The 23,365-nt window shown below is 38.0% G+C and overlaps 1 protein-coding gene across 1 annotated transcript in view; it reads right to left on the bottom strand.

The window, feature by feature from the left end:
* The window catches only part of CHD7 (chromodomain helicase DNA binding protein 7), a 132,978-nt gene that overhangs the window by 33,875 nt on the left and 75,738 nt on the right, over nucleotides 1-23,365 (bottom strand). The window contains exons 4-11 of the mRNA XM_067290491.1: nucleotides 16,824-16,962; nucleotides 11,194-11,331; nucleotides 10,044-10,109; nucleotides 5,166-5,221; nucleotides 3,574-3,688; nucleotides 1,449-1,532; nucleotides 362-499; nucleotides 144-265 (exon numbers count right to left, since the gene is read on the bottom strand). Coding sequence (XP_067146592.1) covers nucleotides 144-265; nucleotides 362-499; nucleotides 1,449-1,532; nucleotides 3,574-3,688; nucleotides 5,166-5,221; nucleotides 10,044-10,109; nucleotides 11,194-11,331; nucleotides 16,824-16,962 — 858 coding nt within the window. The remainder of the gene's footprint in view (nucleotides 1-143; nucleotides 266-361; nucleotides 500-1,448; nucleotides 1,533-3,573; nucleotides 3,689-5,165; nucleotides 5,222-10,043; nucleotides 10,110-11,193; nucleotides 11,332-16,823; nucleotides 16,963-23,365) is intronic.

Here is a 23,365-nt window from a genome sequence, read left to right as displayed (position 1 = left end):
CCACCCAAAATTAGTTTATTCTCCTACAGTAGGAAAAAAAAAAAGGAGACATTTAAAAGTCTACTTTTAAAAGGTTAACATCTCATATAAATTATAAAAGCTTTTCCAAAGCAGGATTCAGCAGTAAGCAGTATTTTACGTACGTGTTGTACCAATTGAAAAGAAGCCAGTTTACTCCCTCCAACTGGTATTCCCTGAGTTTGTTATTGTTTTTATACTCCCTGGAACTCTCCGATTTCTTCCAGTCATCGGCAGGAGGTCGCTCCTGTTTCAAATACAGCAAATCCCATTAGTGGTTTCTGAAAGACCACATCACTTTACTATTTTCAAATAAAATCCACTATACAGAGCCAATTCTTACCACACGCTCCCTTTCTGGCTCCCTAGACATCAGTTTCTCAAATTCTTCGATCTTAGCTTGGTCGATGTCTTGCTTTAGCTCCCAAGTGCTGTCTTCATAAGGAAGTGAACACCACTTCACCAAATAATGAGTTACAGGCTTTGTTAAGATAAAAATAAAATTAGATTACAATTTAAAACAATAAATGTGCAACCATTTTTATAGGAGATCTGCAGGCTAGATACAATTTAAAAAGTATCAACAGACCTAAATGTCTGCAATCAGCCAAGAGGATAAGCAAACAGCGGGCTGACATCTTGACAACACAATGAAGTAAGATTAGAACACAGGAAATGCAGATTCGCCACCAAAATGAGCACAAAGCTACATTTGAAATCACTAAGATTAAACCAAAATATTAGAGTAAAACCAACTGCACCAACTGCAGTTGGTTCACCAACTGCAAAAATTTCTATGTTTTACTACACATTTAAATAGTCAACTGTTTTCTTCCTGTTAACATCATCAGAAACTTCCCAACAGGCAACCCAAACACCACCGTTCACAGGTAGAGAGACACAGAAACACTGATATTGCCAGTAAAGCTTTCTATTCTCCCAAGACCACAAAGTAGTCTCCTAGAGGACAAGGTGATCTTGTTCTGAAGAACAGGTCATAAAAGTGTGGAACAGTCAATTTGTGACCTCTTCTGCAGATCTATACAGATAGCATAAACAGCATCATGACAGACTAGACATCAACATTCATTTAGCCAAGACTGTTGAAATTTTCATTTAAATTCTCTACTACCTGCATGGACATGACACCTCTGTAGCATTAAGAAATATGTTAGATCTACACAGCAGGGTGGTTTTTTGTTTGTTTTTTTCAATAGAGGTTATTCATAAAAGATTTGTTTGTAGTTCTCACTTAAAACCCTTTGCTTTAAGGAAACCACTATACTAGCCCAAATTCCCTCACGTGATTTCCTATTTTACAACGCACAGAGACTGGTAGCTTCAAAATGTTTAATATATTCACATTCATAAAGAATACATTCTAAATACAATGTCTATATGACTAGAAATGCACTGAAATTTCTCTTTACCTCTCCATTATCATCTGTGCTACGTGAAAAATCCATGATTCGATCAACTTCCACGTAATCTGGATTAAAAAGCTCATCATCAATCTGTTGAAGGACAGAGGCAAAAATATAAAAGATATCTTTATTAGCCCTTCCTGGGAGGAAAACTATAATGTATTTCACCAGGCAATAATATTTTGGGTCACAGTGACATAAAATTTATACTTGGCAAACTTCAACATGTTAATTGAAATGCTACAATTCAGCAAGATCATTCCCCGTGAGGGAATCAGACTTCTCAGACTTTGTTAACTGGGCCTCTTAATTACTGTGTGAAACCTTTTACTGTGAGAGAATGTTTAAGAATATTTTAAATGAAGTGTGAAATTACAATTCACTAATGAGCAATCGAAAAGGCTTATGGCATGCAATGCATTTAGTATTCTTGAAAACTACAGCTTGCAATAAAGGAATTAGAGCCTTGTACACTAAGTGCCTTTAGATTATTTTAACTACAGGAATTGTTTAATTGCTTTATAAGCAAGACTCAGGGATTATTACTCCAGAAACAGAAGAAACAGCACATGTATATACAGCTTCTCCAAAATTCACAATTTATCATCTTTCTTATCCCTTCAACAAGATACAGGATTCACTTTTGTACACAAGTGCTGCATTTCATTTTATACTTTTAAGAGCTACTCCAATAGAAAAGGGAGATAAAGAGAGCAAGAACTATGTATGTTCTGATAGCTTCTTCTTAAACAAGAACAAACTCCAAGTTCTTACAAAAACTTATGATCCACTTGGAAACAGATTTAAAAAAAGCAAAAAACAAAAAAAACCCCACACAATTCCTGGCTTGCTGCTTTAGAACAGATGTTAAATTTTACATTAAAAACTGCTTAATGGCATGAAAGACTGCATTGACCATTCTTCCATATTTTATTAACTTCTTTAAAAAAAAAGAAATATCAGAGGTCTTGAAAAGATAATGTAACTTAGCTCCTTAGGCATTAGAATTATGAGAGGCAGCTAATTCTTTACAGTTGCCACTTCATTTTCTAATAATCTCAAAAGCATCTTGGGTTGTTTTGACCTATCATTCATAGAAATACTCTCTATGCTCTTTTATACTCTCTCCTAAAAGCATAGTACATCAACTCTTCCTCCCCCGAATTCTGTCAATTTTATCCAACTATATCAAGCTGATGCAATTAATCAGAAGCCCACGATGACTTTACAGAAGTTTTCAATCTCTTACAGGTTTTGCTTATCTTTAATTATAAATAATAATGATGATAGGTAAATATGTAAATAAATAAATAGATTAGTACAAAAATGTGTTTTCTCAAAAGACAGCATTTTGCTGAAAGGTAAGCTTTCAGAGACACAAATCAGCAGATCTGGTCTTTTATTGACAGGACCCCTGCCACACCACTGCTTATGGCTCTAAGTGAAATTAAATTGATGATCAAAAGCTTAGAATCCCTAGTGAGCAGCAGCCCCTAACACAGAAAAATGTGCTGCGTTTTTACTGGCATAATCAGCTCCTGAGAAGGCAGACCTGGTACTGATTCGTCAAGAATCATTCTCAGCCTTAGTATGCGTCGCCTCTTTTCATGTCACTCCTCATAGTTAAGAGAGAATTCTACGCCAAGCTACTGTTATTCCCAATTCTGACAGGTTGCTTAAGTTTTTTAAAAAGATTTAAAGTATGCCACAAGAGAATTTGTCTAGCTTCCATAAACGTATATTTTCTTATACTCTACAGAACTTCACCTAGTGTCTTACATGGGTTGCTTGAATAGAATTGCTACAGTTTCCACATTACGCTGCAAGGGCCAAGATCTAAGCAAGCAAACAACAGAAAGACGAAGAAACTTCCGGTTTAGAAGCGTGAACTAATCATTCCCTTTAAGAAAAAAAGCTATAGTAAAAATTATAAAGTTAGGATGGACCATTTGAGTTCCATAAGCTTGCAGCACTTGGAATCAAGCCTGGTTATACTTTACACCAGAATAAACGCTACTGATATCTCATCCAGTTATTAAAAATCTGCTTGTATATAGAATAAGAATTTATAGGAATATTCTTTAAATATCTAACATTTAAACATTAAAATAAGTTGAAAAAAATGTTGTACTTCTGAAAGGAATTTGTTCTGGCCCTGTTTTGCCTTAAACCGCTTAATCTTCTGCTGAATTCTCTTGTCTTTGTCCAGTTCTTCCACAGATGCCCACTGACAGTGAAGGTAAGAGCTAGAAGATGAAATAAAGAAAATATTACTCAAAACTGTACTTCCATTGCATATGCCCATGCATCCCATTAGTGCTGTTAAATTTTTTAAGTACATTGTAGTGTCATGCTTGGGAAACTGGACACTATCTTCTTCATTATATAAGTTATTAACAAATCATCTTTACTGGAAGTAATTCTACTTATTAATGAAGAAATCCATCAGTAAATAAAAAACAATTCCCACACAAATAATACTCATACACATACTCCATGCATTTAGTGTTTGGCACAGAATAAGGACAATTTTTACTGGGCATATTCAAAATATAGATTATTAGACAAGACATACATCATAAATGCTACTATTTAACATTATACTCCAGAAAAGAATGGGGTTTCAAAAAGTTAATAAGAGTATGTAAATAGATATCAAATACTATCATACTATACACTATATTTTTGAGAACCACTCTGTAATTAGGAATCCTATAAAAGTCAGTTAACATTTTAACACTGACAGAAAGAAAATAAAAAGCCTTGTAATTGCAGTTCTATGACAATGCTTCCTCTTTAAGAAAACACTAAGCTTCAGATAAGAATCAGCATCTCTGCCAAAATGACTAGTCCCACTTTATAAATTTAAAGTCTCTCATAAAGTTATACTGCTAAGAAATAAGACACAAATAGTTAATACAAAATTACATGTCAATGTAATAAAACTAGACAAACCACAATTAATCTATTAAATATCACACAATAACCAATATAGTATAAAGGGTAAAAAACTGGCAGCATATTTAAAATGAAGTCAACTATTTGCAGTTAACTGCAAGAAACTCACTTTAAGTGAATTTCTGTCCCTCATATAGGACTTTTTAAAACTGAACAAGATTTTCTGTTTCTCTAGAAGAAAAATGTGCTTTATCCAGAAGTTAAGTATTTTATTTTAAATACTGATTGCATTGCAGTTCCAGAGCCCAGAAGTGAAACAGCATGCTGCTGTTCTCACCCCTACTACATCCCTCTTCCAGAGTGGCAGTTCTCTGTTGGAATACTGGAAACCATCTCATTTGTTATCGTAATAAAAGATTTTGCTGAACACAAATCTTGTTTTTGAAACAACGGTAAAGGTTGATTTGGATTAGTTTTCAGGAGCATTATGAGATTAAAGCTCTATGGTTGCAGTTAGATCTATACAACTACGTAAATATGTGCTTATGAATCTGCATGCATAATCAGAGCCTTAAATTAAATTTTAACAGCAGAGCAACCTCTAGATTTCATTTTGGAAAGAATACAGATTAGAGACACTACCAGACCTAATACTACCAATGCAAGATATTTCCCTGTTATTTATTTACCACTATCTTGGACTAAATATTAGTAGTGTTAAAAGTGGGGTAGTAACAGTTACATCATTTACAAATACAGTTTTCAACAACTATTTGGAATTTGCATAAGCTGAATGAAAATAACCAGACCTATAACTTTACTTACAAGTTTTTGTACTTTACATAGAATTCCTCTATTTCTACCTCCTCTCCATTCTCCATCTATAAGAGAAGAATTGTTGAAATGTGAGTTACACCATTAAATATCCCAATGGAGCGAATGATTAAAACTAACTGAAATACAGAATACGGTCCCCATGTAGCACTAAAGAATAGAGAACAGCAGAGGTGAGTGAAGGGGTAGGAAGGAGTGTGTGGGGGGAGGACATGGGTAAGGAGTTTCCTCCAGCAGCTTACCCACGTACATACTGCACTGCTTACTACAACTTCCAAGACATGAATCATTTGAACTCCTCCCTAACCACATGCAGCTTCATTCACAACCTCACCCCAAATCTGGCTTTCTGCCAAACCCACAGTGTTAAGTAGAAGCCAAGTGTACCATTTTCTCAGGCAGCAGCCAATTAGCAACTGCACTCCTGAATGCCCTATGTATTATTTTTGGCTGGCTCATGGCAACTTTACATTGTGGGTTTTGTAATGTTTTAAAAAAGGAGTTTTAAAGGGGGTTTATTCCTCCATATAGTTAATAACTCCAAACAAGAAGCCATATAAAACTAAACCTTATACTTCTGCTACAATTTTAGTGCATCAGTGTTCATGGCTTTAGTTTTACTCAATGGTGTAATTAAATTCACTCAGGCAAGATGTCTCACATACAGAGCAGCCAAATTAAATTAACACCCAAAACCTACATTTAAAGCAAGGTTAAAGATGTGATATAAACCAGCAAAACCAAGGGCATTCAGTGCTAAGGGATGAGACTATCCTTAACTCATCCCTAGTGCCAAAGTATTGCAGAACATATGGCATGTAATTCAACAAAGTATTACTCCTGAACCTAGCTATAGGACAAACTAAGGACAGTGCACCAGCCACACATTTAGAATTCAGTTTATGTCACAACATTAACAGTTTGTGTTTGCTAATGAACTTTGGAACAATTTTAAATAGAAAAGAATTTTCCATTATACATACTTCTTCAGAGACAGCAACACCTGTACAAAATACTCTGTGTAGCACTAAACAGACAAAACTGATGAACCCTGTGTAAGTCAATCTCCTCCATCAAACATATACAGAAAAAGAGAGACTGCTCTGAAGCTGGAGGATGAAAAATCATCTTTCAAATTCTCTCTCAAATGAAGTTGCTGGCTAGACATTACTTCCGTGCATGTGCAAGTGAAGGGCAACAACAGTAGCTACATTAAACTCTGCATTAAATTCTCTTCTAGCATAGTAAAGAAAAAGTTCATGCATCCCTAATCTCTGATTTACATAGTATTTCTTCTCTTTCAGACTAGCAAGGGATCTCAGCATTTTGGCATTTCCATCATTCTAGTATATTCTGCCAGTGTTCCCTTGTGGAGACAGAAGCAACACCAGCTTCCGCCTGGGTCTCCCTGGAGAAATGGAAGACGACAAGCTATTCTCAGTGCTCCTTCCGGCCTTCTCGAATCCTGGGTCAAAGGGAACTATCCTCTAGCCCTAAACACAGGCAGGAGGTTTCTTGGTCATTTTATAAAGACACCGTCAAAGGAAGAAATTTGAAGACCATCAAGTTTGTTTCTCAGAAAAGATAAAAGAGGGGCTATTTCTCAAGAAGATAATCACAGAATTGAAGCCTAAAAGAACTGAGATTCTACTATCTGAACGTATTTATTACCCCCAGCCAAAACCACTCTTTAAGAAGCCCTCCCTAATTTTAAGATATTAGCTTTTTACTCTCATACATTATGGCCAAGTCTTTAATTAGTTTTAAACCAGAATCCTTTGAGATACAACAGTCTTACAATGACATATTTACACTTCTTTACATAGTAGTTCCATATTAGCCAATTTAATGCACTTATGCAGCATTTCAGTCACATGTACTTACTGTCAACTGCCAACTTAATAACAACAATTCACAATGTAAATCTTGATAAATCCTGTAATTCATACAAGTACTACTGTATTGTTTAATAGATAAAAGCTAGTCTTATGTTTTTATATCTTCCACAAGTGTTCTTCAAAGGTTCACTTAAATAAAAAGTATTTCAGAAAAAAAATCCTGTTAAAAAGTTACTTTGGCATTCATGCTTATGGCAAATCAAAAGAAAAATTCAAATCAAATTACAACCACCTATACTCAGGTGGGGTTTACTAGAACATCAACATAGCACAAATGAGAGAGAAGCTCTCTCATCAGTGATTTTACATCACTGTCCAACCCTCACACATATGTTAACATTGACCAAGTAGCAAGATGAAACAGGACGTTTACAGAAAACTCTTCCCAACTTATTATGAAGACACCCTAAAATACTGCCTGTCAAACTTGGCAACATAGGACACTTCAAATGATCATTTCCCAGGTGTGACATAATTGACAGTCCGATCTGTAGTCTTTGCAGATAACTGAAGAAACACGTGATCCTTTCCTTCAAGGCACACAGTCTTGCACTGCCATTGCCACAGAAGGTGTACAGTAATATCTGCTGATACAGTTATTTAAGCAAGCCACTCAGAAGTAGAGATGTCTAGCAGCTTCAAAAAACTAACTGAAAGATGAACTGCTAGAAGAGTAGCAGACAGACGCAAAGCTATACATTACCAGAAACAATCACTAACAGATACACAGCACTAGATTTTAAACTAACCTGTTCATGGAAGAGATGTAGGCATTTGTAAGCAGTTCAGTAAGACATAGTTATCATGTATTAGAAGGCAAAAAGAGAAATTCGGATGCGCAACATGTCGGTGCAATGCACTATAAATACCATACCTTTCTATAACACCTGCTATTATGCTGAATAGCATATTTAGTTCTAGTCATTCTTTTTTCAAAGTTAAGTAGAAGAAATTCAAAGGGGGCTCAAGTTGGCCAAGAAAATAACTAAGAGAAATGAAAGATTTCCAGATACAAACTGAGGACATCAAGACTGTGACAGTTTAAAAAGAGGACATGATATACGTATGTAAAATTTTCCTGCAAGAGGTATGAGCATTCAACAGAATTAAAAAAAGATCCAAGTTAAGAATGGGGAAAATATCTTTTATTCATATCTGATAACTCCAAAGCTAGACTAAGATCATTTTAGAGAAAGCCAGTATAATTTTGTGATAAGAGCACTGCTCCCAAAAGTGTATTCATTACCTAATGTCCTTTACTTAAACATAACATCTTTGTTACATCCTAATTCACTGAAAGGTTTCCTAGTGAAGCATTTCCTCATGTTTATTTTATGCACTGGTTCTGATCACAGCAATTTTACTTTGATTAGTAATCTGACAACCAGGGTTTTGATGACGTTAGTAAGAGTGTAAAAGACCTTTAATAAAAGCACAGTTGGGTACTTCAGATGTTAAATATTAACATCCTGAAATCCAGTTTTGGGGGATAAAGAGGAGGGTTGGGAAGAAGAGCAGGGAAAGAAGAGACACCCCTCAAACCTGAAAATGCAATCCATAAAAAACATTAAAGAAGGAGCTCAAAATAGAGCTTGCCTCCAGCAGAGCTTGCAATCAAAGACATGCAGGCAGCAGACAACCACTTCCCACAAACTGCAGCAAAATACACACTCCCCATGAGTAATCACACCTTTGTTTGCAGGGGAGAGGAAGAAGAGAAGAATAATTGGTGAAAAACAGCTTCCAATGTAAAGACATTTATGAAAAGACCACATTCTCCTCCCCTACCTAGTAGACCATCAGGACAACTAATTACTGAGTTTATATTACATGGAGTTTATCTGAAAAATAAGCCTGCGGCTTGAAAAACAAAAATATAGCTCTAGACTTCAAAAAAAACCCCCAAAACCAAACAAAAAAATCCACACCACAACCCTACAGGTTTTGTGCTGTGAAAGCTGCAGGACCAGGTCAAATTCAGTCAAAGCCAGTCATGACACTACATAAATTTTGATAACAATGATGTTACGACAGCAGTAATAAAATTTAAAAAAATAAAAATAAAAAGCACAACATAACCAAAATAATCCACAAACAAAGGCAACTCTCCTAGTCTGAAAATTAACACTTTCGAGAAAAGATGAAATCTTTCTGGTTAACAAAGATAAATCCCAGTATCACCTCTAAATTAATTAGATTGAGGGCTTTTTTGTTGTTGTTGGCTTTTTAAACCTAACTGCAGGATAAACCAGAGAATTAGCTACATAGAAGAACCTATAATGTACAATAATGCCCTTTTTGGAACAAGCTCTTTTCTAATTCCTGCTCAGAGGCTAACAGTTTGGAAGTGTAAGACCAACCAAGTTCTGAAGCAGTTCAGAAGAGTCTTCGACCAAAATAAGAACCTAGTTCACAGCCAGGCAGAATTAAAAAGAGAACAACACTAACTAAACAAAATGTTTCTTCATCTTAGCATAGCAAAAAGGAATATTTTGACCACCTGCATATGTAATGTTCTTGGTCACATGTAAACTTGGTCTGGTTGCATAAGCATGACCACTGTCATAAGATGCATAAAATTATGACCAATGATTTTTCTTTACTATAGAAGTGAGAAACTTAATAAGTAAAGGGGGGCTCTCTCACTCCTCAGACTCCCATGAAACATCACTCTAAAGTGAAAAGCAAACACAGATTGTGCCCAGGTATGCATATTTACAAAAATCAAAATTCTCATCTGAAGAGACGCAGGAAAAGAACAGAGACTAAACAAGCAATCTGTTTTGTTTATGCCTATCCAAAAGCATGTTAAATACTATCTAAAGACACCTTTAGGGAACTTCCTCTATTCATTAAAACAGTTTTTCAGTTAAGAATATCCAAGATATTTTGAAACCTTAACAGGAGCTTTAGCAGAATTATACTTAGCTCTTAAAAAAAGATTTTTTTTTATTTTATTTTTTTTTTTTACCTTTTTCTTGACTGAACGGCTACTCATAATTTTCTCCACAACAGGACCTTCCGCATCAGCAGATTCCTACATAAATATCATACAAGCGTTATGGGAATGAATATACTATTTTTGTTTCTTACAGACTTTCAACACCAGAAAAACTTTGAATAATTTTTTTGCAGCAAGAGTTTAATGCACAGGAGGATTTTTTCCTCCTAGCATGAGAATTCAGAGGATTCAAATGCATTTAATACCATAATAAAGGATTGAAGGATACTTGTTTAAACACATTTTTAAGAGCTAACTGAACTTCCACTTTCCCACAAAGGCTCACACACACATATACAGATATAATCATGTGGTCAGTTACATCTCTCTGAAAATTAAACATGCTTTCGTCACCCAAATACACCATTCTAAATACTAGATGACATTTAGGATCTCCAGTTGGCTGTGTAAATGTTTGAATAACAGCTATCAAAATCGCATGTGATCCCCACTATTACAGTTTCAGGCAAACCTACCAAATTCCCCTTCTGTTAATACACAATTAACAATGGAGATCACATACAGTATTTCTCAGGGCCTAACAAATTGCCAAATGAAATACCAAAGAACAGGCATATATTCTCCAATAGGTCATCAGTTAGTTAAGTGAAGTTGTTTTGTAGTGCTTTTTCAAAGAACTATGAGATTGCTACAACAGTCATTCCTACATTATTACCCCTCATTTTATTCAAACTATTTTATCCATCATTTACATTGCACAGAGAATAAAGTGTACCCTGCTGGGTACTACAAGGCAGTAATTTCATAAAGGGGTTCTTATGGTGCCTAGCAGCAGGGAACAAGCTTGAGTGGTTTATTAAAGTCATAGAAGCCAAACCACTGAATTTACGGAAGTAAATTCAGACCCCTTGCAGTCCGGTTTAGGTTTCTTTTAGGTAGAGACCATTAATTTCAAAGTATTGTGTCAAATTACATATTGTCAGCTTGTAAACAAAATCATGAATGAATATATTCTTTAAGAAGCTAAAAAGCTAATTTCTTTTGGCACATTGTGCCAACCATGGACGAATATCGTTCAGGAAAGAGCTCATATTTGAGCTCTGAATACTACAGTTACAACCATCTTTCCAATCCATTCATATCTGGGATACCAACTGACCTGTTGCTCTGACTGAGAAGTATTAGAAGGAGAATCTCTTCCAGCAGCATCAGCATCATCAGCCTCCTCATCTGAAATCTTGAACTCCAGGTCTTCTGTATAACGCTTCCTCTTCACCTGCCTGCTAGAGCGTCGCTTCTAAAAAGAAAGTATTGATATTTTTCATGAGAAACAAAACCGATGAACTGCAGAATGACTGAGAAGACTTTTTCATATTTCTCAAATAGTATGCAAAAGAGAAAGGTACTATTTTTACAGTATCACAGTAGCAATAACGGAATCAAGACCATACACTATTCTAAATTCCTGCCTTTTAAGCTACTTTTAACTTTTGCACCAAAAAAGATCATGCTTATTCTGAGCTGGAAAGTGGTGAGGAGTTTTTAGGATTACCCGAGTCACAGAATACAAAAAGCAGATCTAATGGAGCAATTCAAAAACAAGAAAAAATAGCATCTCTCTCCTCAGTTTGTGTTGTCTACCAATTTTAACAGATGACGAAGGCAGGAAGCAAAAACCAGCTTTCCACAGCATGGCCCATAATGTTGCCAAAGCCAGCCTTGCTCTCCCTGTCTACCTAGTTGCACTGAGAAGACATGGTAAGGGAAATATAGTGAAATACAGTTTCTTCACTCCATTTGCTCTACACTATTCAGAAGGCTGCCCTGAAGCACAACACAAAGACCCTAACTTTAATACAGGAGAAAGAAAAAGCTGAACTATCCCCAATGTAAAAATGTAGTGCCTGTGTCCCTGTAACCTCATCTGCAGGAAGAAAGTATTAAAGGAACTACAAAGGGAAAAAAAAAAAAGAGTTTGTAACATATACACACATACATTTAACAACATTTGTAACTTAACACTCACTGCCAGACACCATTTTCTACAACAATAAAATTCAAATTCCCAGATAGTCTTCCAACCCTGGACTTCAGGAGAGCAAACTTTGGCCTCTTCAGGGACCTACTTGGAGGAATCCCATGGGTTAGGGCCCTAGAAGGAAGGGGCGTTCAAGAGAGCTGGTTAATATTCAAACATCACTTCCTCCAGGCTCAAGAGCGGTGCATCCCTATGAGTAGGAAGTCAAGCAAAGGAGGTAGGAGACCTGCATGGATGAGCAAGGAGCTCCTGGCAAAACTCAACCAGAAGAAGGAAGTCTACAGAAAGTGGAAAGGGGGACAGGCCACTTGGGAAAAATACAGGAACGTTGTCAGAGTATGCAGGGATGCGATGAGGAAGACTAAGGCCCGTTTGGAATTAAATCTGGCTAGAGATGTCAAGGACAGCAAGAAGGGCTTTTTCAAATACATCAGTAGCAAGAGGAAGACTAGGGAAAATGTGGGCCCTTTGCTGAATGGGGTGGGTGCCCTGGTGACGAAGGATGCAGAGAAGGCAGAGTTACTGAATGCCTTCTTTGCTTCAGTCTTTACTGCTCAGGCCAGCCCTCAGGAACCCCAGACCCTGGAGGCAAGAGAGAAAGTCTGGAGAAAGGAAGACTTTCCCTTGGTGGAGGAGGAGTGGGTTAGAGATCATTTAAGCAAACTTGACACCCACAAATCCATGGGCCCTGATGGGATGCACCCACGAGTGCTGAGGGACCTGGCGGATGTCACTGCTAAGCCACTCTCCATCATCATTGAAAGGTCATGGAGAACAGAAAAGGTGCCTGAGGACTGGAAGAAAGCCAATGTCACCCCAGTCTTCAAAAAGGGCAAGAAGGCGGACCCAGGGAACTACAGGCCAGTCAGCCTCACCTCCATCCCTGGAAAGGTGATGGAGCAGCTCATCCTGGAGGCCATCTCCAAGCATGTGGAGGAAAAGAAAGTGATCAGGAGTAGTCAGCATGGCTTCACCAAGGGGAAATCATGCCTAACCAATCTGATAGCCTTCTCTGATGGAATGACTGGCTGGGTAGATGAGGGGAGAGCAGCGGATGTTGTCTACCTAGACTTCAGCAAGGCTTTCGACACTGTCTCCCATAACATCCTCATAGGGAAGCTCAGGAAGTGTGGGTTAGATGACTGGACAGTGAGGTGGATTGAGAACTGGCTGAATGGCAGAGCTCAGAGGGTTGTGATCAGCGGCGCAGAGTCTAGTTGGAGGCCTGTAGCTAGCGGTGTCCCCCAGGGGTCAGTACTGGGTCCAGTCTTGTTCAACTTCTTCATCAATGACCTGGATGAAGGGACAGAGCGCACCCTCAGCAAGTTTGCTGACGATACAAAACTGGGAGGAGTGGCTGATACGCCAGAGGGCTGTGCTGCCATTCAGAGAGACCTGGACAGGCTGGAGAGGTGGGCGGAGAGGAAACTCATGAAGTTCAACAAAGGCAAGTGCAGGGTCCTGCACCTGGGGAGGAATAACCCCATGCACCAGTACAGGTTGGGGGTTGACCTGCTGGAAAGCAGCTCTGCCGAGAAGGACCTGGGAGTGCTGGTGGACACCAAGTTAAGCATGAGGCAGCAATGTGCCCTTGTGGCCAAGAAGGCCAATGGTATCCTGGGGTGCATCAGGAAGAGTGTTGCCAGCAGGTCGAGGGAGGTGATTCTCCCCCTCTACTCAGCCCTGGGGAGGCCACATCTGGAGCACTGTGTCCAGTTCTGGGCTCCCCAGTACAAGAGGGATGTGGCACTACTGGAGCAAGTCCAGCGAAGGGCCACAAAGATGATTAGGGGACTGGAGCATCTCTCTTATGAGGAAAGACTGAGAGAGCTGGGCCTGTTTAGCCTAGAGAAGAGAAGGCTGAGAGGAGATCTTATCAACGTGTACAAGTATCTGAAGGGAGGGTGTCAAGAGGATGGGACCAGACTCTTTTCAGTGGTGCCCAGTGACAGGACGCGAGGCAACGGGCACAAACTGAAACACAGATGCTTCCATCTGAACACGAGGAAAAACTTTTTCACTGTGAGGGTAACAGAGCACTGGAACAGGTTGCCCCGAGAGGTTGTGGAGTCTCCTTCTCTGGAGATATTCAAAACACACCTGGATGCAATCCTGTGCAATGTGCTCTAGGTGACCCTGCTTGAGCAGGTGGGTTGGACTAGATGATCTCCAGAGGTCCCTTCCAACCTCAGCGATTCTGTGATTCTGTGATCAGGTCATACAGTCTGAAAAGCTAATAATGCATTTTGTTGAAGGAAACTGTCAGCTCAGCATTACATATCTCAATGGACTCACATACGTATTAAAAAAGATTTGGAATTTTCAATTACTTAAGAAAAAAATCCAATTTATGAATTGATATTAGTTATTTTTGCATCTTTCTCAGCTTAATATGCACCTGTTCAGCTACATGCAAATATGTATGTAGCTTGTTCAACAAATCTATGTATCCAGGTCTCTGAATGTACATAGATGGAAGTTAAATATATACTTTTAGATAGTTAAGGATGCTTTTTTAACTGCATAATATCTGAAACATTTCACAAAATTAGAAATTCTTTCTTTAAATTAAATTGAAATTCTTGAGCAAAGCTGGAATTCACATGATCCCTTTAAACAACGATGATGTGGCTCTGTCTTTAAACTAGTAAATTACGGGGGTTAATGTTAGACTATAACATGACAGCAATATTTTTATACTTGAAAATAGATGCCACTTGGCAAATTCACACCCTCTTTCCATAATCACTGATGGGAAAATACGAATTTTCTTTTGGCTCTATAGGTAAGTCTTACCAATATTTTTGGTGCCAAAAGTCTCTTCATCCATTTCCCTAATAGAAAGGGCACCTAGAATATAAGCGTAATCCTCTTTCTGATATTTATTGACTTGGTTAGCTTCCTGTTTCCCCTAGCGTTCACATAAGGCTTTGCAATTTTTATGTGTTACCAGAAACCGTGCATGCATTTGTTTGTATCAGTTTATCTTTTATTCATCAACTGATCTAAAGGTAGAAAGGTGAATAATAATAGGTACGGCAACAGAATATACAAAAATTGTACGATAAAATAACACACAAAAGTAAATATTCATCCCACTCTCTAAAGATCACACTTAAATACTGAGCTCTTTAAAAAGCTCATGCAGTGGTGCACAAAAAAAATACAACAGTGTTTTAGAGAACTGCATAATATAAATTTGAGTTGGGAAATCTATAACACATTCCTGCAGGAATATTAATTTTAGGTATCTTAATGTATCGGCTGCAGCCCCTCTGTAAGCTGCCATAGAGTAGTGTGGGCACAGTATAACATGCACAATGTGAGGAAAAAATATTAAGAAAATGAAAAATAAATAATACTTTATTACTTTTAATTATGTGATGCAAAGACCCTAACACTCATATTTACATAAAGAAAAAATATATTTCAGATGTAAAATTTATCACCCAAATACGTTTCAGAGAGGAGTTCTTGTCCCACTAAACTGAAAACAAACGTGCATATATGTTGAATTGTAGACAGTATATAATAATCTGGAAAAAAAATAAAAACAAACAAACAAAAAACCCATCAACCCCAGAAGTTTCTTCTGCATCTTTGTCAGTACCGTTAATCAAGCTAAGAAAGACTTGAGGCACAGGACAGAAAACTCATTCTTTAGACTTCTTAATGTTTGCACGTATATCTCCACTCTAATTCAGACTTTATAATGCCATGATGACTCTCATGAATCAGAAATAATGCTCTTTTCTGTTGTTGTTTTTAACCAGAATACAGTATATTGTTCCACATTTTATTATATTCTACAACCCTTCCGAAAAATGGTAAAGAGAGAAGGTATAAACTGCATTTGTGTTACAACACTGCTACTTGACAACTTTTTCACCATGCTACTTTGAGCCTTCAAGTGATCATTGGTCTTGACATCACTATTAACTAGAAGCAATGTGCACAAACTGATATGTGATGGCCAAATGCAATGGATTTCAGAAATACCAGCATGACTATTTAGGAGATTCATACTTTCTCCATTACAATTTGCCTCTTTTTGCCTTTATGAGAATTATCAACCTTTTTGAAACTCTGATTTTTAATGCCCACTCTGAACACTGCCAGCAGAAGCAAGCCATGAGCTGACCTCCTCTTCACATGGCTAGTGACAGAACACACAGAAGTTTTCTGATTTGCTTTTTCTATTTCAAGATTTTATTTACATGAAAACGTTTGGACAGAAATCGACAGATGTTCAGTGTTGAAGAGAAATTATCACTGTTAGCTGATGACTGGCAGTCCTGCAAAACAGCCCCTCATTCACAAAAATGATGTAGCACAACCCACATACACACAAGTTCTCTGCATACTACTTTGTCATGTTTTAATCTTGATTTCAGAAGATCGCAAAGCCAATACAACAGAAAAAGCAAGGCTCATAAAAAAAGACCTCACAATGGCATATTAAATCTACCGACCAGAAAATTCATCTTCATAATTCCAGAGTGATGGAGGAAAACGTGCAAAAAAAAGTAGCACTTTGCACGTATCTACAGGTAACAAGACTGTAAAGCAAAATCATGATGAGGAGTGCTTATTCTAAGTAAAATATTCACTATGGTGATCTTCAGTTCTCACCTTTTTGATATATCATTCTAATCAATAAAGAAACTACCTGCAAATAACAAAGACTGTCCGACCTCCAATTTTACCTACCTAAACTGGGAAGGGCTACAGAGAACATGGAAGAAAATTACCTGAACTCCTGGATCATCGTCATCTTCAGGAGGAGGTGATGGTGGTGGAGTTTTTTCCAGATCTGAATTTTCAGAACCTTCTTTTCCCTTGTTAACCTTTTTCTTCGCAGCACTAGTTTCTGAGTCTGGTTTCTTGTTACTAAAACAGAGGTATTTTTAATCAAACTTCATATAAAAATGTAAGTAAGAAGCACTTAACAAAGCAGTTAAACTGTTTATTTTTAGTGACTTCATTATTTTCAACTGCTTTGTCTTATTTAAGGATTTAAACATAATTGTAAAATCAATGATGCACGGGCCATTGCTATACGTTTCCCATTCCTTAATAATAGACATGTCACTTCTCTCCTTCAAGGAGAGAGCTTAGACAGTGACTAACATATTTGACAAGAAGCTAAAAATGAGACCAGAAGAGTTGCTGTCTTCCAATCGTGCACTTTTGAAAACGTCACTTGAACAGTCTGATGCATGTGAAATGAAACAGGATTGCACGTGTACTTTTCTTGATATTAACTGTGTGGACTAGTTGAGCAGGATCAGAGGAAATTTTACCAAAACAGTGGACCAAAAGAGAAAATTCTCCATTTTATTCCATGTTCCCTGTTATTTCCAAAAAGGGGGCTAGGAAAGGTGTCTTTGCATCACATCTCAGGGCATGCATATACACTTAATGAGTAGTTTGTAGTGAGGGGCAGTTTATACAGACAGGAGTTGATAAACTTGACCAGATTAGGCTTGCTGTTGTCAGCTGCAGCTACCTGGCTTATTTACCTAACCTTTATGCTTTTCACAAATTTTCTACTGTTTTTTTTCTTTGATAAGAAACCAAAAACTAGCATCCCAGTGTCCACGTGAAATTACAAAGTCATAGCTACCAATGGAAGAAAAAGGTTTCAGGGTTGTCCCCCCAGCCTTGGGAAAATAATCACCTTTACGGTGTTGGGACTACACCTTCTCTTTAGCTACATTTAAAACCCCATCTATGCATATAGAGTATTATTATTATAAAAAAAAAAAAAAAGCAGCTAAGGATACACATATCAAAATCCAGCTTTAAATACATGGTCACCAGATTAAGCACTGAGATCTTCAGCGTCACGCAGATGAAGTTTTTAAATGATAAACGAAGAAGAACTGATGATAAAAGTTAATAGTTTTAAACACATTTAGTCTTTGAGACTCATATGGGGTTCTGCCAGCTTCCCCCCCCCCCCTTCTGTGGTCAACCACTTCAGGCCTGTTACTGACTTGACAGACTGCTTTTAAAAAGTTGCCGAAATGCTTAAAAGAAACCTGCTCATGTAGAATTATACACTGATATTTGACAAATGAGAAGTATAGATTGTGAAACATTATTTCAGTCACTTTTAAGTAGCTTCTATTCCCCTAATATCTTAATATCATAGCAGGGGGGTTGTCTGGGGTTTGTTTTTCCTTTGTAAATCCCAGCCTTGTAGCTTCTCAAACAAACATATCAGCTTTATGCTTACTCATTTTATTATTTATCAAATGAATGCATATTTCAGAGCTATAATTTAAAATTTCTGAATACAGTTATATAACGCTTTGGTACTAGATCAATTCAATTCCTGTATTATTTTCTTTTGCAGAGGGCATTCAAACCAATATGGAATTTTTTAAAAAAAGCAAAACCAAACAAAAAATAATTTACACATGCAAATACCGGGAGTTTGAAAAATAAATTATTATTGCAAAATCATAGGGCAAAATATAGCTTTCCTCTCCAAAAAAAGAAAAAAACTCAAACTGTGACAATTTTCCAAAAAAAAAAAAAAAAAAAGTTTGATACCACTGAAAGAGCGACGACATAAGACAAATCATTAAAAAAAAAAAAACATACAACAGTTCCCCTTCCAACCGCCCTAGTGTGTATGCTACACATGGACAGAAGTCTCCCCTACTATGAGGCTCCATTTCCAGCATTTATTTCCGCTCTAACTGCCACAAATTATACAATACTCCAGCTGAACGCTGGGCCCCTTCCCTTTCATCTGCACGCCAAGAGCAATCAGATTACCCTGGTAACCAGCGGCCACGTGACCAGCACCTGCTCTTTTGGCTGGATGCCACTGACTAAAGCCATCTGCTTCTCTCAATCAGCTTTCAAACATTCCCAACACCTGCGCTGCGGCGTTTTGTGGTTTCTTTTATCAAATCAGTGCAAAACTGCTTCCAAAACTTTACATATTTCTCAAATTTGTTTAAATCAAAGGTAAGCCTGTCAGGGAGTTGAACCGCTGCCAGGTAAAGTAAGTTGACAGGCTAGTGCTTTTCACTGGTGACCTCTATAAATCAGAGCAAAGCGTACAATTAAGTTTAGTAGTAGTTACCGTGCCCTGGGTGCACTATCACATATGAATAACAGGCTTAAAGTCTTGAAGAATAGCGTAGCCAAGGTTTGATAAAATATCAATTTGCTGAAAGGCAGGAAAGCACTAATGATTGTCTGTCTGCCCTAAGACTGCTCGGCGGCCTGACCACAATTGTTTGACTCATACAGCATCCCCGAGTGCTTATCACACAGGAAGATCCAGACAAAGAGCTTGCAAGCAAGTGAAGTACTTGTAGCAGATCCACCTAAACAAAGATTTCTTTCTAAACTCTATTAGACCCTTCCCTACTTGTAGCAGCAGAGAGTTTGAGCTAAACATCTTCATAAGAGTATTTCATGACATATATATATATATACACACACACACACAAGTTGTGCTTCAGCATACTGAATCATTCTCAGCAAGAGACACGCACTAAGTAATTTGGACACAATTTTGAATCTTTCACTTGCACTATCAGTTAAAAACAGACACATAAAAAGCACAACTCACTTGGGGAGAACAGAGCCTGTAAGAAGCTACACTGAGAATTTTAAGTTCTGAATTCAGCCGAAGAATTGCTGTTTTTCTTTTTCCAACAAGGGAAAAAAAAAAGGTAAAGGGAAAAAAAACAAAAACCAAAACCCACAGAACAAAAGCACTGTCTCTTTAAGCAGCGCGAGGCTTTGCTTCCTGGTTTGCAACACTGCAAGTAGCTTTACCTGGCAGGTGAGAACATCAGCTTCCTGGAATTGTCAACAACTCTCCTGCGCTCCAGCTTCCCACAAAGCAAGTGCCATTTGTTCATAACAATTAAACATATCTACTTTTGACCTAGCCTATTCCACTTTCCAGCAGAGCATGCTCAAATCATTCAGGTATGGTGTTAGACTGGACTAAAATTAGCTTTCCATATATAAATACAGGTAGGTAAAGATCTGTTCTTAGACAATTCAGAATTACTGTTAGGGTCTATGTGTCAATACTTAACTTTGGCTATATGCCTGATAGTACTTTTCAAATTTGGAAACAAGAAATGAGAACTGTAACATACACCTTTAGACAACTATCTTGAACATTTGTTTTTACACACATGTGAACACACAACTCAAAGTGCCGAGAGTCTCCAGTCCAAACAAAAACCATAAATCTGGCAGAAATTAAAGAAAAATTTGCACATCCACACACAAATCACTAAAATATTTTTATAATTGACAGTTAAAATGAGACCTTTCATTCAAGTAATATAAACACAGGCATTTCAGATTAGATGCCTTGCAAGCTAGCTGCCCAGTACCGCTTTCTGGTTTCCTCCTCTCCCAGAGGACTGTACAGAGACTGCCCCAAAGGGGATCACTAGGAACACAACCTGCAGAAGGTCAGAGGAGAGAACAAGATGAAGGAAAATGAGGGCTTAAAAGGAAAACAGTAAGAAGGATAACAGGGAAGCAGAGAAGAAAGAAGATTTTAGACCAATTTTTGACAAATAGCGTTTTGTGTCACTTTGTCAAGCAACTACCTACAGAGCCAGGTCAAGCACCGGAAACTTAGAGGGCCAAACCATCCGAATCAAAAAATATCCAAAAAGCATGGCATGCTTAGCAGGATTAAGAGGGGGAGTAATTAGCCCTTATATTTACACTGTACAACTATTTCATTAGATCTGGATAACTGACAGATCTGTTTATTAGTGTAATTTATGATGGGTATCAGGATTTGGAAGATGTTTTTTCTTTAGTCTAATCATTCAAAGTTAGTCAGTCACACTACTAAGATCTCTATTTTTCCATTTGTGGGGCATTTACCATGAAAAATTTCTAAACAGAACCCTGCTTGGAAAAATTGCTACACATTCATTGTGGAGCAACAAAACCATAAACCAGTAATGAAGAATCCCACCCTCTCAAAATGTTAGAGCTGACAGACTTTCTTTGCGGCCTAAGCTGAGGCAAACAATTTTTTTAAGGCTCCTAGAGTAACTGAAAGCTTTTAGGGCAAAGAAGTAAGAAAAACAACAATAGGATGACCAGGTTTATTTCGGCCTGAAAACTCTGTCAAATGACTGAAAAGGAAGCTTTGCTAACAGCGAAGCCTGCGAGGCCCCGCTGCAATAAAGGCGAAGGTAAACCTTTCATAGTTGGGCAAGTTCAAAAGGGACGTTGGGACAGGTGTGAACAGGAACAGCCTCAATGTGCTCGTGCAGGGAAATCTCGCACCATTTCCTGTTCGCTCCCACAGGCACCCCCTTCCTGCCTTTCTCAGGATGAGCTGAGCTTCAGACTGAAAACTACCACTACCACCTAGGGACCTCTTTTCCTGTCCTCCAGCTCCCTAAGGTGCTGCATCCTGCTGCCCTCACCACTCCCCCCACGCAGCAGCCTTTTCCCACTTCCTCAGCCAGAAGCCACCCCCTTTCCTATACAACAAACAGCTAATTTGCGCGCCAAAAAGTCAGTCTCCACCCCCTCCACAAGAAGCAATTGCACTCCCTTTGCCAGCAGCAACCCACTCGCCCTACTCTGCTTCCACGCTGCTGCTGTGCATTTGGGAAGGGCAGGGGGTTCTGCTGCTGCGGGGTGGAAGGGCAAGGGGAGGAGAAGCAGCAGGTAGGAAGAGCCCTGCAAAGCACAGCATCCTCCTGGGAGATGGGCAAGGGGGCCAACAATTGCTCCTAAAAAGAGCTGCTATGTGGCCCTTGCAAGTAGTTACCGCTTCACACACCTGAACTACTCTCTAGGTTTCATAGGAAGCAGAGAGGGAGCGAGGGATCAGCTGGGTAGCAGCATGATCTCAAACAGGTGGTCTGCATCTCCTCCAGGGAAAGGCACAGGAGGAGCAGACATCTGAGCCATGACTTTGCAATTTAGTAGGACTATTTGCCCCTTATCCTCCACCTACTTTGGGAAAAAAATGCTGACTTTGCACATGCCCCAGGCTGGCTTGATAACATTAAGAGCCCAGCTTAATGAAAACCTTTCATTTGTGATCTTAAGTTTATCTGTGTTTTCTTTTTGAACCTGACTAATTTGTTCCACAATACATTTCTTTTGCAAATTTTTTCCTCCAGCCACTACTGTAGATGCCTTTCTGTGCTGGCAGGATCAAGCTAATTTCAATTACAACTTTTCAAATTCCAAAGTCATCAAGCATACAGCACAATATAGAACAGCCTATTTTGATGTTTTCTTTTTATGATGCTACAGGACTCGTAGTTCAAACAAGCACTAAATTAATCAGCTTCTTTCATTCTCCAATCTATCTGTTATCCATCACATGAAGGTGTGTTTCAGTGAGGCAGGCTGCTCATTTTGTTACAACTTACTGTAAAGGTAGAAGGGATGCGATTATATTTTTATCTAATTTTGACACAAGACACAGGCTGTATTAAAATATACACAGATTCAAAATGTGGTACTGAAGTGCCTAATCCATTTTGTAATTTAATAGTTCATAATTTAATCCTGACATTTCAGTTTAAATTTTTTACTATTTGGGACTTGTGCTCTGTCCAAAAAACTGTTGCTCTTTACATTTTAAATGTCTGACTTTATGTACCTGATTTTTACATGAGTGCAAAACTCTTCTCCTGTTAAAACCAACTAGATTATTCAGGAATGAAGACTGCTAGTTTTCACAGCATTTAGAAATCCAAAATTGCACTACTCTTTTTCCAGTGCTTAGAAGCAAAGTACTGAGCAATGTAAGCACCAGTAGTAAACACATGCCAGACATCTTATTAATGTTATCAAAATGTTTTCCATCTACATAATCATACCATAATTTATATTCAGTTGCATGAATCTTACTCATCTCAGTTACTGTAATATTTCCTTTCTAGAGTTAGCATTGCTGAAATATTGTGGCTTAACTGATTGTTTGGGCTGTTGATTCATTTAAAAACTTGATTCATTAAAAATTTGATCTATGTCACTGGACAGATTTCCCAATCTGTGGTACTGCCACAGCAAGCAAATTTTTCCCCCCACCGATTTAAAATTCTAGAGCAACATAAGAATAGCATCTCACAGTCAGAAAGTTCACTGAAGTTTGATACTCAATCTGATCAGACCACAAAATGGAACAACCTTGTTCTCAAAACAGCGTTCAGCAACAGAAGGACAAGTCCATTACAGGGAAAGCAGACTTTCTCAACAACCCTAAGTATAAGGAACAGCAAATACTCTTAATGCTGCATGTTTCTCTCACAGT

This window comes from Apteryx mantelli, chromosome 2 (assembly GCF_036417845.1).
Source record: "Apteryx mantelli isolate bAptMan1 chromosome 2, bAptMan1.hap1, whole genome shotgun sequence".
Lineage (NCBI taxonomy): Eukaryota > Metazoa > Chordata > Aves > Apterygiformes > Apterygidae > Apteryx > Apteryx mantelli.
Note: the sequence above shows the minus strand (reverse complement) of the source record. Positions and strands in the feature narration are given on the sequence as shown.